The sequence below is a fragment of the Nomascus leucogenys genome, unplaced genomic scaffold (genome assembly GCF_006542625.1).
Source record: "Nomascus leucogenys isolate Asia unplaced genomic scaffold, Asia_NLE_v1 001081F_38437_qpd_obj, whole genome shotgun sequence".
Classification (NCBI taxonomy): Eukaryota; Metazoa; Chordata; class Mammalia; order Primates; family Hylobatidae; genus Nomascus; species Nomascus leucogenys.
This window is the reverse complement of record NW_022096800.1, coordinates 20,571-38,468: the sequence shown is the minus strand read 5'-3', so window position 1 is coordinate 38,468 and position 17,898 is coordinate 20,571. Positions and strand designations below refer to the sequence as shown.

General features: G+C 41.7%; 1 protein-coding gene and 1 long non-coding RNA gene across 2 annotated transcripts; both read left to right on the top strand.

Moving 5' to 3' along the window:
* Nucleotides 1-1,971: 1,971 nt before the first annotated feature.
* LOC115834047 lies at nucleotides 1,972-7,808 on the top strand. Its single transcript, XR_004029179.1, has 3 exons — nucleotides 1,972-2,251; nucleotides 5,425-5,460; nucleotides 7,545-7,808. It is a non-coding gene; the product is annotated as an uncharacterized LOC115834047 (long non-coding RNA).
* Nucleotides 7,809-8,004: 196 nt separating this feature from the next.
* LOC100585358 (putative cyclin-Y-like protein 3) lies at nucleotides 8,005-16,418 on the top strand. Its single transcript, XM_030808828.1, has 4 exons — nucleotides 8,005-8,088; nucleotides 8,188-8,295; nucleotides 12,335-12,501; nucleotides 16,212-16,418. Exons 1-4 carry the CDS (start codon nucleotides 8,005-8,007, stop codon nucleotides 16,384-16,386), a joined length of 534 nt encoding a protein of 177 aa, XP_030664688.1. The 3' UTR covers nucleotides 16,387-16,418.
* The last annotated feature ends 1,480 nt before the right edge of the window (nucleotides 16,419-17,898 follow it).

The window sequence follows — 17,898 nt, the reverse complement described above, 5'->3', positions numbered from 1 at the left end:
TCCATTTTCATTTTTCATGCTATATTTGTTTTTTGAGGCAATAATAGTATGTACATTGACACACATACACTGTTAATGTAAAGTATATACTTTAATAGAATAGCTTAAGAGACATAAGAGTTTAGCTAGAGTTAAAACATTTCTGCCTTGAAGGAGAATTTGGTCCTTCAAATAGTAATATTGTTCAAAAACATCTGGGATTTTTGTTAAGTAGTAAGTGAATTTATAGTAAAAAGCATCTGAAACAAGCCAAATGTTGTTAAGAAAGTATGGATATTTCTAATTATTGGCTACGGGCAATTTTTAAATACTGTGTACTTTTATAAACTACCATTAGATCTTCTCCCTACCCTGTCTTTCACGTACTTGTGGGAGACCCTGATGGAAGAGTGTGATAACATGATGTAGACAAGCATATCCCAATAGGAGGAAGGAAGGCTCATCGGAGTTATTTTTTTTAAAGCTACAGTAATTGGTATTTTGTGGTTTTAAATAATGCTGTTGATCTCTTCAACTATTTGAATGACTAGGATTTGGTTACTGCCATTATTTTTAAGAAAGAGCATTTTTTTTTCTTTTTAGACGAAGTCTTGCTGTGTCACGCAGGCTGGCATGCGGTGGCATGAGCTCAGCTCACTGCAACCTCCACCTCCCGGGTTCTAGCAATTCTCTGCCTCAGCCTCCGAGTAGCTGGGATTACAGGCATGCCTGCCACCACACACAGCTAATTTTTGTATTTTTAGTAGAGACGGGGTTTCACCGTCTTGGCCAGGCTGGTCTTGAACTCCAGACCTCATGATCCACCCGCCTCAGCCTCCCAAAGCGCTGGGATTACCGGAGTGAGCCACCGCGCCGGCCAGGAAGAGCATTTTTTTAAACACAGATGAGGCAGTTTCCATATTGACTGTTGCACTCTCGACAAATGAATAGATACTTTTAAAGTGTTTTAGAGATATTTTATTTTCTACAGGGCTCAAAAGGTTCACTGTCACCTCTCTGATAGCACTGCAGATAAATTTTCACCGATTTGTAACTGTAGGAAGATTTATCTTCCAAATTGTAACTGATTTAAATAACTTGTCAAGCATTTATTGAACTCCTGAATTTCTCCCACATTCTGTGCTCAGCAGCTGCAGTTAGGAGAGGCTTACTTTCTCACCAGGGGGATGCTCTGCAGGCAATTGCCATCATGTAACACACGGTGAATTAGACTGACGAGTACACAAAACCGGAAATGTTTTGTGGTGTGGCTGCTGGCAGAGGGATCCCAGAAGGCAGAGGAGGTGAAGCTTGCTGGGACAAGGGGGAAAGAAATAGGTATTCCGGGCAGAGAGCAGCATGAGTGAAGCAGGACAGTGCCATGATGTGTGTGAAATAACTTACAGAATAAAATCAATCAACTTTTGAAATGAATGTAAAGTATTCTTGGAAGTTCTCATTTGAGTAATGTAATAGCAGTCTTATGTAAACATGAAGTGAAAGTTAAATTCCTGAAGTTGTTTTCATCATCTGATTTCTAGATGTGAGAGAGTCTTAAAGCAGTACTTTTTCTATCTTCCCCCAAGGAAACAGGCCCAGAGAGACCTATGGCCCCTCACTTGTTTGGTCACTGGGCTGCCCTGGCACACAGGGTCTCTGACTCTAAAACGCTGGTTCCATCACACTGTCTCTTGAATGAGTACACTTAGGATTAGTAACTTAGTGAATGTAGTATTAGGTCTTTACTTACTGCAATAAAAATGCTTCTTGTGCCAATATTATTTAATGTATGACATTTTGTTGTAGTTAGTGAATAACAAATAGAAAATCTCAGCTGCTTTTTACTGCATAATACAAAAACATGAAATGTTATTTTAAACTTTTCCCATTATTTATAAAGGGAGTTCATAATAGAGGCTTGCCAGGTTTGATGATTGGTATCATAGCAAGGGCGGCATTTTATAACCCACTCCTCAAACATCATCTGCGGAAGTTAAGCGCCTCCAATGAGTTTCCCATAGAGCTGCTCACGATACCACACTCAGGCAGGTCACGGGGCATAAGAAATACCTTAATGCTTTATTGTTTGACATTTTGACTAAGGAAAAAAGCCCACACTTCTGTAGGTTCAGCCTATTGTGACATTTTTCTCTATCTTCCTTCTCCTTCAGATACCTCCATGGCTTCTTGCTAGAAACTACAGCTCACGTTCGACCATATTGCTAGATAACAGCACAGTCAGCCAGCCTGATCTTAGACACACACTAGAAAAGTGAGTACAACGAGGCTGCCAAGGGCTGAGTGACAGACCCCCGTATGCTAAAAGCATCCCGGCCATCCTCTGTCATTTCAGCCATTTGGTTGCCCTTTTCAGCAAGCTGTTTCAGAAATTGTTGTCAATTATATATGGATTTCTGGGACCTAAATATGAATTTTCTGTTTCTCTTTTAACTTTAGATGCTGTGTGGTAGAAGGAAAAGCCAGATAGCAAATAAGCAATCCCAGAAAAAGCACATGCATTCATGTTATGATAGTGTTGAACCTAATGGGAAGGAGAGGTGCTTTTAATTGGATGTTTCTGGGAAAAATTATTAGTTCTTTATGGGCTACAGGCCTAAGATGATGGGTACTACTTTGGAAACTACTCTTGGATGAAGGAACAGCTTGTCCTCCAGTGGTACCATAGTGTATCTGCATTTAAATTTTCCCATCATGCATGAGCACTTCATAGGCCACAATCATAGATGCCTTTCAAAACACCCTTGAATGATGGGTTCAAGTGTATTTAAAAAGTCACAACAAAGCTCAGTTCCATTGGAGGTGTCCAGGGAATATTATTAACATCTGCTTAGATTATGAGTGTTGATTTTTGGGAAAACGGTTTGAGAACTACTACCTTAGCCTGTTAATGTCCTTATCCCTAACTTAAATTTCCAGTCTATAAACATGACTAGCTTACAGGCTTTATTTTGTTTCTAATGTACTAGCTTTTAAAGCTAATTTGTCAGTAATTTGCACTTTGATTAAAATTGGGGGGTGGGGGGAGGGGGGAGGGATAGCTAATTTGTCAGTAATTTTCACTTTAATTAAAATTGGGGGTGGGGGGAGGGATGCTAAATGACGAGTTAATGGGTGCAGCACACCAACATGGCACATGGATACATATGTAACAAACCTGCACGTTGTGCACATGTACCCTGAAACTTAAAGTACAATAATAAAAACAATGGTAAATTGATGCTCATAATAATGTTACTTTCCTCTCTCATGTATAACAATTATTGAGATCAAATTCTGTTTCAGCAGGAACTGGACTCCACCTATGTCTAAAGCCCTGAGGTTTGGCCTCTATGGAGTCATCACCTAATGTTTGTATTCAGCCCTAAGTAAAAAGCCACTCTGTTTTGGCTAGAGTCCCTGGTTTCTTCTGATTTCAAAAGATTCTGATGTTTCAGTATGCAATTCAAAAGTAGTTTTTAAGCTTCACCTTGCTTAAACAAGTAGAGATTCTGCTTTTTCTTCCAGCATAGTCTAATTCTTATAAGTTTTTTTTAAATAGGATTTTTTTTCCTTTTTAGAGATGGGGTTTTCCTGTGTTGGCCAGGCTGGTTTCAAACTCCTGGGCTCAAGCAATCCACCCAGCTCCGCCTCCCAAAGTGCTATGATTACAGGCAGGAGCTACCATGCCCTGCCTAGAAGTTTGTTTTTGAAGTACAGTTAGTTTTAATTTGCTCTCAAATCTTAGAAGGGATCATTTGGTATATTTACTTTTGATGAAATGAAGGTTTATTGAGCAAATTAATACAGCAAATTGGCTTTTTGGAAAGATTTTGAAAAATGTTTTTCATGGTTAGTAGTCCATTGTTCTCAAAGGGATGAGTGAGCCATATTAGAATCACATATACATGTTTCTTCAAAATATATGTCTGCAAACACATGCATCTTCCCAGCTCCACATTCCCTCCACGTCTGGGCACTCACAAGCCTTTTAGAAAAACGTTTAAGTACGTGAGGCGGCATTATATGGATAAAAGCATCCCAGATGATTCTGACCTTAACCCTAACTCAGTCATTCCCAAACTTTGCTGCACATTGGAATCACCTGGGGAACTTTGCCAACAACCCTGATGCCCAAATCATACCCAATGCAAATTAAATCAGAATGTCTCCAGCTGGCAGTAACGCTGTTTTTAAAGCTCCTTGGGTGATCCAGTGTGCAGCAAACATGGGGGCCACTGCTTCCTTTGCGTGGAGGATTGATGGTTCTCACGTATAAATTACACGTTTTCCTTGTCATTTGCTCTCCTTTCTACCCATAGAGCCTTTCGCCTGTGCAAGTCATTTCTACGTATGTGTGCATATGCATAAATTTAAACCATACCATAGTGTTTTGTGAACACTGCAGTTCACAAAAGCACTATGTGGAGACCTTGGGCAAATCAGTTTGAAGCCTTGGTTCTCTTATTTGTAAAATGGGTGGTTCACGGAGTGTCATGTAAGGTTCAGTGGTCTTTTCAGCATGTAACTTCAAATTCTGTGATTTTGAAATCAATTTGGAGATGAAACTGTTTGAGGCACTATGGAAATATCCATCTTAGATACTAATAATGTTCTAAGGCCTACTTTTTACAACTCAAATTTGCCTTCTCAAATTATTCTGAGCCTCATCTTAAATGCTGAGGGCAAATGGAAGCACAGAACTTATCCAAGAGAAGCCCCTGTTTGCTTCCACACAACATCTGAGGATGACTTAGGACCACAGTAACATACATCTGAAGAGTTGTATTTGTTCACTAATATTTTGTTTAAACGAATGTGGAAATACCTGTCATGAACAGTGTATGATTCAGTGTTACACTGTGTGTTTAGTGCTGCTTACATCAGGATAGCTAAAAGTGTCATTAATTTTGTGTGCATTATGTTTACTAATAAATTTTCTGCTAATAATTACGCATAGGTAATTTTAAATTACTTTATTTGGTATAAAGCACATTCATTATGTGCTTTTATGGAAATAATGACAAATGGGTGAGTAGGTGATGGTGAACTAAATCAGCTGAAATGCAGGGCTTAGCCACTTATAAAGCAAAACATTACTATATGGCCTAAATAGAAGCATATGTACACATAGATGTAAGTGACTTGCACAGGATGAAAGGTTCTATGGATAGAAAAGCAAATGACAGGGAAAACATGTAATTATTTATATATACTAACCATCAGCAGAAACGTCTTCTAACAGCATATTGCTTAGCATTTTGGTTCTCCTATTTTCACTATAAAGCCAGAGAGCTAAAACAAAAGAAAAGTGCTCATACAGTACTGTTTCGAACAAGATGATTTCAGGGCCACTGAGAGGGTTCCCTCCTCCCCCTTTTAAAAACATATCTTCAGGCCAAACAAATGATAAAATCAGTTCTTACAAATATATTTTTCCCTCCACAGTGTGACTTTGGCAATATATTACAGCATAAAACACAGGTGAGCTCTTTGTAAACCTGCCTTGTTACTCCAGCTCATCACTTTGTATAATAGGACACACGCTGTTAGGTCATAACTATAGACATAAGCTGTAGAGTGCTTATTTTACAGTATTAAAGTGAATCATTTGTGGGTTTTTGTAAGACTCTTTTACCTCTTAAATTATTGAGGGTCTCAAAGTGTATTTTTTAATGTCTTGTTTGCAATTTATTGTAAAGAAGAAAGAAAAAGATGAACTAGCCTCATGCAAAGATATAGTAGAAAAAATGTGTATTTTTAAAGCTTTCAGGTAATTGTGGGTATTCTTTAGCCACACCAAAACTTCACAAGTGCTGATTTATTAAAGTAGTTATAATGGGATTGTACATATCAATGAATTCGTTCCACTAATACTCACTGATCTTTCTTGTACAATAAATGGATCTTTCCCCTTACCGGCTTTTATAATATTATGCATTGGCTATTTGGAAAATATTAATTCATGTTCATCTCTAGTGTCAAAAACTCACTTTCATTAGTATCACCATGATTATAAAAATGTCTTCAAATATTGAGATGCTGTCAAGCTCACAGTAGTAGGTATGAGTTTTCCAAGTCCTGATTTTAGCTTGAAGGTGTTAGCTTTATTATACACAACAAACACTTGTTATTTTCCTTGAAATGACAGGCTCACTTGACTTCTTTTTGAGAATGATAGTCATACTTTCAGATAGAAATGGTGTTCTGTGAAAAATTGGCTTGTTCAGCTCACAATTAAATCACAAGTGCTTTTCTTTAACATGACCATACTTCAGTATGCAGAAGTGCTTTATGTGAACTTCCTACTTAGAATACTAAAAAGGGATTTCAGGATTTAATAACACCATGAATTTTTACTGTTTCATCAAGGACATTCTTAAGTGAAGCAGGCTACTTTAACAAAAACTGCAAGGGACAGTGAAGAGTGGAAAGAATACTAGTATAATTTGGTACTACAGCCTTTATTCATACTGAGAAACCAGCAGTTTTACCCACTTTTGCTTTTATGCAATCATTACAAGTGTTGAACAGTGAGAAAGCAAGCAATGTCTTAATACTTTTAGAAAGTAATAAATTATTCTTATGTTTCATCTTCAATCAGTTTGTCAGGTTGAATTAGTATTCTTATAAGAACATATAGGGCCATAGGTGGTGGTTGACACCTGTAATCCCAGCACTTGGGGAGGCCAAGGTGGGAGAATTACTTGGGACCAGGAGTTTGAGACTAGCCTGAATAATGTGGCAAGACCCCATCTATACCAAAAAAGAATTAAAAATTAGCTGAGCATGGTGGTGTGCACATTTCATCCCAGCTACTTGGGAGGCTGAGGCAGGAGGATCGCTTGAGCCCAGGAGTCAAGCCTGCAGTGAGCCATGTTTGTACCACTGTGCTCCATCCTGGGTGAAAGAAAAAAACCCTCAAAAAAAAAAAAAAAAAGTTGTGACATCACGGGCCTTCTAGGGAATCTCAGGGGTCCACAAACCACATTTGGAGAACCACTGGTTTCCTAAATGAGCACACAGTGTGTTAGTGTTTTAAAGTCCATTAAAGACTGGCCTCTTTTAAAATAAAAAGGCAATTAAGTTTGTAACTCAAACTACTTAAGCAAATATGATAGATGTATACTACAGGAAGACTGGGGAAATCTGAATCTCATTCACATTTATTAGAAGTTCTAAAAACTTTTTTGGCAACCACCACTGCTTCATAAATTGTTCTTGTGTTCCAGCATGAGGTTAGAGGAGTGAAAATAGATATGATTTATTACCATTGACTGTTAGTGTGGGGTCAATATTTAAAGGCAAGTCTGGCTCATCAATGTAGAAAAGACTTCACAGTTCAGGACATTATGTGCTGAAGAAAAAGAGGTCAAGAAACCCTCTGAAGGCCAGGATCTAGGAGAAAAATTTGCAAAAACTGTTTTGGTGAACAAATTTTAGCAAAGCAAACAAGGTGTATCTCCCTCCACCCTCCATGCCCTACTCCCAGCAGGTACTTTACTAAGATGTTAACAATTCGAATTAATTACGAATTAATTTCGTAAATGCACATTCTTATCTTATAGATCTGCAAATAGATCTCTGGCTATTTTGGAAGAGCCAATACATCCACTTTCAGTAAGTGTCACTTTCTTTGAGGTTCTATTTTTGTCTCATAGAGTTGTATTTAGTTCATGCTGAAGTCAAAATCACCCACCTTTAAGTCTTCCCTCTGTTGTATCTAATCATCTTATATAAGGAGTGTTGTCCAGTGGGCATGCTGGAGTAAGAGCTGACTTGCAGCTCGGTTTAATTAGTGCACTAAGGGGAGTAAATATACCATCCAAATAACAAAATGTGTCATTTAAAAAAAATAATTTTCTATAGCACCAAACAACATAAATATTTGTAAATAGTCCTGACAAATATGCACAATCTCTGTGAATAGAACTAGAAAACAATTTAAATTTAAATCAGTTTAAATGCTATAAAAAGTTAAAAACTTCCTTCTTCACATATGATAGCCACAGGGCTACCATAGGGCCTATGTTTGCAGAAAACCAAAAATATTTTAAGGTCCTGCTGTTTATATTTTTAAAATTAAAAGACATTTATCCCATCAGAATTGTTGTAAGGGACACATGGGCACAAATGTGAACATTGCCATCTTAAGAGTTCTTAAAAAGTTTTCTTGAGTGGATATTTATGTTGCCTTTTTCCTTCTTTCAGGAAGAGAAATCCTTTGAGCATGATCCCAAATGCAACTGTATTTTCAGATATTTCCGTACTCTTTTTCAACTCATGAAACTAACAGCTCCATGTGCAATCGTAGCTTTGGTAAGATATTTCTTATCTATAAAGCATCTTTAACAACTGGTCTCCTACACAGGGTATGGCCGTGTTTCTAACTAAAAGTAGATTCCTGGAATTATCATCAGATCTTTTAAGAGAAACCTGTGCAAGCAAAGTAAATACACGTATTTGAATTTAATCTTCATTATGGTTTAAAATGATGCCATTGCTTTTCTTATCACAGAATAATTGCTATTAAAGGCAGCAGGAGAGATTTCTGGTTTCTCCTTCAACAGATTCCAATGTAGATCTCAGCTGAGTCCCAAGCCATATTCCCTGGGCACTTCTGATGCATGCTGTGACTGGGAGCTGCTGCTCTGAATGCTTTGTTGTTCCTGCTGCCCTTTTGTGCCTGCTCCATAAATTGCCCAGGAATGTGGTACCAGTAAGACTTGGACACAGGCTTTGCTAGATAGCCTGCTAAGCTGCAGCTGCGTCCTTACCTCTACATCATTCTCACAGAATCACTGTGGTGAGACTCATTCTGAATAGGAAGTCGTCTTCAGATGGCTGGGATTGGTTTACCCCTACCTACACTGACCTGTAGAGGAATGTCAACCACACAGCCAGGAGAGAAAAGATACTTAGAGCAGTACCCTCTCCTTTAGCATCTGGCTAGAGCTTAGAAGAGAAGGCTTTTGCTGGGCACCTGCATAGAAACCCCTCCGTGGGCACTGGATGAGACGCAGGCCTCTTCGTCGAGCTGCAGGCCGTTTGGAATGCTCAGCACCTGCTGGCAGGAAGCAGGAGTGGAACTTCCAGCTGGAGAGAGAGAGAGAGCTGATGCTGGAGGGAAAGCTGGATTGGAAGAAGGGGGTGTTCATTGTAGACAGGCTAAATTTGGTGTGCCTGTAAGATAGCAGAGTGGCCGTGTGCAGTCAATATTTGGATCATTGGGACAGCAGCATGAATCTGAACTGGAAATAAGGAATGAAGACTAAGAGCACCTGCTCAAGGCTGGGCACAGTGGCTCACACCTGGAATCCCCGCACTTTGGGAGGCTGAGGAAGGCAGATCACCTGAGGTAGGCGGATCACCTGAGGTCAGGAGTTCAAGAGCAGCCTGGCCAACATGGTGAAACCCTGTCTACTAAAAAATACAAAAAATTAGCTGGGTGTGGTGGTGGGCACCTGTAATCCCAGCTATTCAGGAGGCTGAGGCAGGAGAATCACTTGAACCCGGGAGACGGAGGTTGCAGTAAGCCGAGATCGCACCCCTGCTCTCCAGCCTGGGCAACGGGAGCGAAACTCTGTCTCAAAGAAAAAAGAGTAGCTGCTCAAATGCAGAGAAAGTGTTTAGAATGAAAGTGGAGAAGCCAGGCATGGTGGAGCACACCTATAGTCCCATCTACTCAGGAGGCCGAGGCAGGAGAATCCCTTGAGATCAGGAGTTTCTGTCCGGCCTGCGCAGCATAGCAAGTCCCCATCTCTAAAAAGGAAAAGAAAAGGAGGACAGAAGATAGCTCTGTAAGGACTACCAGCATGTAAGGGACAAGCCTCCAGTAAAGTGGCTAGAGTGGGAGGAGGAAGAGCAGGAGAGGATAATAAAAGAAGAACAAAGGATAGGAAAGGCTGTGGTCACAGTGCTAAATGTTGCGAGAAGTTGTCTGCTCCATAAACACCCCCTGGATGCCGACCCTGTCCCACTCTTCTAAGTGCTGGGGAAGAGAAGAGGACAGGTTGAACACAGTCCTTGTCTTTATGAGCTTATGTTGTAATGAGGAAAGCATTTTTTTAGGTTATGGAAAATAGCAAAACGATAAAGCAGGATAAAGACAGAGTGATGGGAGGGGCTCACTATTTCAGAAAGGATGATCAGTAAGAGCCTCTCTAGAGAGGTTACATTTGAACAGTGACCTGACTATAAAGTGAGGACGATAAGGAGTGCTGGCATGACAGGCAGTGGGATGAGTGCAAGGACTGAGACAGGAACACATTTCATGTGTGTTCAAGGAACAAACATCAGGGCCCCGTGTGGTGAGAGGAATGAAGGAAAGAACAGAAGAGATGAGGCCGCACAGGCAGTGCCACAGCTCCCAGAGCCCTTTGGCTTGCAGGCCATAAGAAGGAGTTCAACCAGTTTGATGGGGACACTCAGTTGAGCAGGGGAGTGCAGTGTTCTTAATTTAAGAGGTTATGGCGACTGCTTTGGGGAAAGCAGACCACAGTTGGGAGGAAGGTTGGAGCAGAGAAGAGGACCAAGAAGCAACTAGGGTGATATAGGTGAGCCATTACCCATGGTGGCTCAGAATCTGAAGCAGGCAGCCTACCCGTGAAGGCAGGCATAGAGGGATTGCACACAGATTGGAACAGGGTAACTCACACGTAAATATTAGTCCCCAGGAGCTAGGCCAATGGCCATTCGCTGGACAAGATTAAGGCCAGCTTGGGGAGTGGAGCCTTAGGGTGAAGGGCTCTGGTTTGTAGGCGTCAAGACCCCGAGGATCTTGGCAAGAGGAGTCTCAGGCAAGTGATGGGGGTGGGTGAGGTGGGTTAATGAGAGATGGGAGGTGAGGAGCTGGCAACAGGGCCTGATGCTGTAAGCAAATGAGAGGATGCCTCTGGGGAGCTGTGGGAGCAGGATGGGAACAGGAAACACATTTGTGTTGGGGGAAATCTCTGGCAGAGAGGGTGAAGGTCTTCAAGAAGAGGTGATTTGGAGAAAAGTATTCTACAAATGTGGGATGGGATCCACCGTGCTGACAGAAGAGTTGGTGTTAAAAAAGGGATTCTTCACTGACCCAGGAGGGCAAGGGGTATCAGTGAGTGTCAGCAGCTCCAGCTTACCAGTAAAGGTGACAGGAAGTTGAGGGCTCACCAATGCTGTTCAAGTGCTCTCTAATGAATCCTGTGGAGTTGAATCCTGGGAGGGAGGGTCATTCCTAGGATACTCGATATTGCAGAGTTAGGGGGAAAGGGAGCAGAATCTCTCATAAGAACATATCACGTTCCACAGCCATTTGATTTTGAAAACAGTTGAGTTTGGAGAACATTGCCAGATCTGAGCCACCGATAATATCACCTTCGGACAATAAATGAACTCTCTTAAAATGAACTGTTCTCCTTTGGTCTTGATACAAAGACTTCAAGTAGCATAGAGACATACTCTTCTGCAGAGCACCCTCTGGGGTGGCCACGCCTCACAGCTCACCTCTGTAACCTTCACTCAGCTGGTCCCTCACCCAGTTCTTTATAGGATAGAGATTGGAAAGATAGAAAATGCTTTCTGAGATTGTCTCACAAACTGCTTGGCAGGTTGAGAGGAACCCCAGGGATACAGAGGCCGACAGCTGTCTGTACCTAAAAACCAACCGAACTGACTGAATGCAGATCCTGTAGGACAAGAAACGAGTTTTCGTGAAGTGATTGTGGAGACATGGAAAATAGGGGCTGTGAGCAGGACCCTCCTTTCACACACATGCATTCCTTAACAAGGCACTGAATATGGAGATTATTTCTGAGCCACAGAGACCTGCACTTGTCATGCTGTCTGCACGGCAGGCATTGGGAAGTGCTCTTGACCCGCAGTTCCTCAGCTGGTGTCCCAAGAGTGGGTTAGTTATTGTGAAAAGGAGAAGACAGCAGTGTTCTCCGTATCACTTGGGCGTTACATTTTCAAGCATGGCACACCTGTAAAATTCCTACCTGCCAGCCAGGTGTGACGCCGCACACGGACGGCACTGGAGTGTTTCCTGAACAACCTTAATCTGCACTGGGCCTGAGTTTGTGCTGCCTTTCATGAGTGTAAGGTGCTAATGGTGCCTCTCTTCATGCCCACAGGGATGTCCAGTCATCCCTGTGACCGAAATTGGGCTGGAAATGTCTATGGGTAGAGTAGGCTTCAGAGGTATCTCAGTATGACTGTGATTTGGCCTCTTGCTTTGTCTGAGCAAAGTCTCTGCAGAGCATAAGAATAAAAGGCACTTACTTTCTGGTCAAAACCAGAAGAAATCTTTCATTCTTAAATGTTCGTATCACCACACTTAAACTGAACTGAAATCAAAGAGCAGCGTTCTATTTTGCAGGTGTATGTTGAACGACTTCTAACTAATGCTAGCATCGATCTTTGTCCTACTAATTGGAAAAAGATTGTCCTTGGAGCCGTGCTTCTTGCCTCCAAGGTTTGGAGAAATGGTGGTCTGTGGAGTGTGGATGACAGCCAGAATCCCAAGGACATTGCAGTTGAGAACATGTGAGTTTGTAAGATTTTGGCGAACAGTGTAACCAATTTCCATACCTCATTTGCTCTCCAAGTTAACATTGTAAAAAATATCTTTATAGGTTTCATTGTGCAGATAAAGGAAATAGGCATAAGACAACAGACTTCTCTCTATCCAGCTTTAGTGTAACAGTTTATATTTTCCGGCATTCATGGGTAGGTCTTGATGTGTTATTGTTGTAATAACCTGGATAAACTGAAAAGTATTTTTCTGATTGTTTTTTGGCAACCCTCTTACAAGTGTCCTATGAGAATGACACAGCACAGTAAATATCTTTACAGGTTTTTAGAAGCTATCTGCCAGTTTCAGTCCCTTTTTAAAGGGCGAACATCTGGCCTTTGAAATAATTGGCCACACTGTTAAGGTCTTAAGGACTCTGGACTGTGGAGAAGTTTTAGCTTCAACCTAAGTCCCCCATCGTGTAGTTGCTTTTGCTGGTCCTTTCCTCCCCCTTTTATCTGAAGATCTTTTTTTATAGGAACCTTGAGATATGAAGGTAAATAGCCATAGATTCCTGTGCCCTGGCCCCTCCCCACTGGGAGCGTTGCGTGTGTTTGGAAATCAGCCTGATGAGTTAGAACCTCCAACGTTCGCCTGTGGTGTGAAAAGCATTTCTGGGGCATCTCCCCATGCCCACCACACTCACAAGGCTCCATGGGTACTCAGACATCCGCAGCAGCACTCTGGGGTCTGGAGTTGCCCATGACAGTGCAAGGAGCCTTCCAGAGGCATGGGGTTCCTCCCAGATGCACCAACACCACACAGCTTCACCAGGACTCTCTTCCAATCCAGCCTCATGACTGCTGTGAAGGGATGGGCCCTGGAGCTGGCAGGCAGGGTGAGCAGGGAGGTGTTTCCAGCAGAGCCTTCCTGGGTGCCCGCTGGACAGTGAGGACAGCTGTGCAGGCTGCATCTGTGCAAGACAAGAGAGCAGCTCTTGTTCACATTGAGCAGCAGCAGCCCATCAAGATCATTCCAGGCAGTGGCACAAGTTAGTTTTGTGACCTTTGTCCATGACTCCAGATAATACTATCATTCTGAATCACCTCAGTGTATGTCTGCAATTGAAGATACAGTGTCTATTGTAGATATACCTCAGTGTATATCTACATTTAAAAATGACCCCTTTGCGGCTGAGCTCAGTGGCTCATGCCTGTTATCCCAGCACTTCAGGAGGCTGAGGTGAGTGGATCGCTTGAGCTCAGGAGTTGAAGACCTGCTGAGTAACACAGCGAACCCCGTCTGTACAAATTTTTTTTAAAAGTTATCTGGGCATGGTGGCAGGCAACTGTAGTAATCCCAGCTACCTGGGAGTCTGAGGTGGGAGAATTGCCCGAGCCTGGAAGTTGAGGCTGTAGTGAACTGTGATCACATCACTGCACACCAGCCCTGGGTGATGGAGCCAGACCCTGTCTCGAAACAAAAACAAAAATCTATTTTTGCCACCACTTTGCTAACAGTATAAACCAAGTGATCGTGGTGGTATTTCTGGTAGCCATTTTAGCAAAGAGAATGAATCTGAAGCTAACAGAAGTGCTTTGGACGTTGCAAACACTAAAGTGGCCTTGATCATCATCATCCATTTGAAAACTGGTCCCTTGAAGGAAGCAAGGTTTGTGACTGCCTGAGTTCTCCTTGCCTGCTGCCTAGCCAGAGCTGATTTATTAAGACAGGGGAATTGCAATAGAGAAAGAGTTTAGTTCATGCAGAGGCAGCTGTACGGGAGACCAGTTTTACTATTACTCAAATTAGCCTCTCCAAAAACTCTGGGATGGTTTTTTTAAAGAATAATTTGGTGGGTAGGGGGTCAGAAAGTAGGGAGTGCTGTTGGTCACATCAGAGATGGAATCAGAGAGCGTTGAAGCTGTCCTCCTGCACTGAGTTGGCTTCTGGGTGGGGCCACAAAACCAGATGAGCCAAGTTTGTTGATTGGATTGGTGCCACCTGATCCCAGTACAGGGCCTGCAAAATATCTCAAGCACTGATCTTAGGTTTTACAATAGTGATATTATTCCCACGAGCAATATGGGGGAGGTTCAGACTCTTGCAGACTTCAGCTGCATGACTCCTAAACCATAATTTCTAATCTTGTGGCTAATTTGTTAGTCCTGGAAAGGCAGTCCAGTCCCCAGGCAGGAAGCAGGTTTCTTCTGGGAAAGGGCTGCTACCGTCTTTGTTTCAAAGTTAAACCATAAACTAAGTTCATCCGAAAGTTAGTTTGGCCTCTGCCTAGGAATCAACAAGGACAGCTTGGAGGTTAGAAGTTAATTCAATAATTCAAGTTATATATATATATATATGTGTATATATATATGTATGTATATATATGTATATATTGTATATATGTATATATGTATGTATATGTGTATATGTATGTATATATGTGTATTTATGTGTATATATGTGTATATATATATATAAAATTCAAATATATATATATTTAAATTTCTATAGACTTACCGACATGTGAACAGAAAATTACTTTTGGAAGTAGGTTCAGCTGGGTTTTAAGTTCAGCAAATTAGATCACTACATCTTGGCTCGTGGTCTAACTGTCCCCCTTACAGGAGAACATCAAGCATTTGTTGACTTAGCCACTGGGTAAAATATTAAAAACTTTCAAACCAAGAAACCAAATGTATTGTTCAGATACTACTCATTTTTAAGCAATTAACTCATTACAGAGTTTACTCTGAAAACAGCCAGATTTACTCTGTGCACCTATTAATTTAGCTTTGGTGACGGCGGCTGGATGACCATGTGGCAGAGGACAGCTCCCAGCCCTTTCATCTCCCACTGTATTCAACTCCCCCAAATCCCATTCTGGCCAGGGGTGACAGATGCTGAGCACTTCAGGGTTGCATTCCCAACTCAGGAGCAAGACTGTGTGTATAAGGCCAGGGCCCTACTGGAAATCACATCATAAAATGGGTTTAGTCTAGCCAAAATGTCTCTCCTTGATTTTTCTGCCTTTCAAACTTTAAAGAATATCCTTGCCCTGTCATAGTGGCAGTTTCAACTCTTCATAACACTAAGGTGAGCAGAAACTTGCAGTATGCCCCCTTGACATAGCCTTGTGGGCTGGAGCAGAGGGAAGGGGATCTTTTTGCCATGGAATGCAGCTTGCTTATAAGTATTTATTTGGGATGAATCCTTCTTGTAGCCTTAGAGTTTTTCCTCCTCTGAGATAATACGGTGGCTCTCCATGGGTCCATCTGTTGCCGTGGTGATGTGCCCAGTCCTCCTGTTGGTGCTTCTCTACTTCAGTTAGCCCCTTCCTGTTATCGTCCTGGTAAAAATGCCTGGAGGTCCTTCAGAGCTAATAAATGGCACCCATCATTCCCGTCATGTGATTGCTATTGCGGGGCTTGTGAGTGAGCATGGAGTTTGAATTGTGCAGCTGCCCTAAGGGAACTCTGAAGAATGAGCCCCGAGTCCACAGCAGGAGTGCAGAAGAGGCTTCTACCTTTCCCTCATCCCAAACTTGGGGTGCTGGGATGCAGAAGAGACCCCAAGCAGCTGTGTCTTGTTTGCACATTAGTGTAGGAACCCGACCAGGCAGCCTTTATTTGTTTCAAAACAGAATTTAGAGCATCCTAGTAGCTCAGAATGGTATTTTTAAAGATAACCCACTTGACTAGAATTGTCCTATGTTGGTTTTATTGTGTTTCTCCTCCCCTAGGGGCAAGATGGAGAAGGGTTTCTTAGAGCTACTTGAGTTTAATATTCATGTATCTGCCAGTGACTATGCAAAATATTACTTCGATCTGCGTGCCTTGGCATATGGCCATGACCTGTATTTTCTATTTGGTTCTCTTCACAAAGATAAAGCACAGAAACTGGAGGTAAGGATGTGAAGTCACTTAGTGGAATTTTCCATCGGCCACAAAAGCCAACATCTGTTACAAAATCATATTAAATAGTGATTAGGAAAATGAAAGCCTTAAAATTAACAGACTGAAGAGCTTATTTCTTTGGCATCATATTTCTTATCTGTTAAAGTTTATAGAAGGATCCATATTCTTTATTAATTAATTAATTAATTTTTTGTTTTTTGAGACAGAGTTTAGCTCTTGTTGCCCAGGCTGGAGTGCAATGGTGCGATCTTGGCTCATGGCAACCCCCGCCTCCTGGGTTCAAGCAATTCTCCTTCCTCAGCCTCCTGAGTAGCTGGGATTACAGGCATGTGCCACCACACCCAGCTAATTTTGTATTTTTAGTAGAGATGGGGTTTCTCCATGTTGGTCAGGCTGGTCTTGAACTCCTGACCTCAGGAGATCCACCCTCCTCGGCCTCCCAAAGTTCTGGGATTATAGGTGTGAGCCACAGCCAATGATCCTCCATATACTTTTTTTTTTCCTGAGATGGAGTTTCACTCTTGTTGCCCAGGCTGGAGTGCAATGGCACGATCTTGGCCCACCACAACCTCTGCCTCCCGGGTTCAAGCAATTCTTCTGCCTCAACCTCCCAAGTAGCTGGGATTACAGGCATGTGCCACCATGCCTGGCTAATTTTTTATTTTTAGTAGAGAAGGGGTTTCGCCATATTGGTCAGGCTGGTCTCGAACTCCTGACCTCAGGTGATCCTCCCACCTTGGCCTCCCAAAGTGCTGGACTTACAGGCATGAGCCACCGCACCAGCCAGTGATCCATATTCTTAAAAAATTATTGATATTCTTTCTGCTATGACCATAATTCAGAATATTTTTAATTACATTTAATCTGATTTTAATGGGTTTTGTTTTTGACCTCTATCCATTCAGACAACAATACGTGAATAAATGCAATTGTATTCCTGATTATATCTATATACACAATGCACTTACCACTCTTGACTGTCTTTTACTTACACAGTTTGGAAATTTATGTCATTGTCTACTGTATATAACACAGTGCAGTCCCATGAGTTTATTAGACAAAGCAGTAGTGGCTGAGAAACTTGTACTTAGACTGCATAAGGTGCCAGTGTTTCAAGTACTGTCTGTAGGAAGGACATGGGTTTTTAATGAAAATGGTAACTTTCATGGGGCAACGTAAGATTTCTGGCTTATGACCCTTGGTGGGTATACAGGAAAATTACAACTGAAATAGACACATATAAAATTGGCACTTTTTCTGGTATCTTCATGGTACTTTAGAATAATATGTTTTTCTACCACAGTGTGCAAGTAAAGTAGCACCTTATGCTGCTTCAGTCATTAGACTTCCTGGATGTTCCAAAATAGCCCAGCACACACCTGTCTCATTAAAATTTGCTTTGAGTACGTAGTAACTAATAAAGATAGGGTAGAATTTGAATCGCTGAGTAATTGATTTTCTGGCACAAGTGCATGTTTATTATGTTGAAGGAACAGGTGCACAGGTAACAGA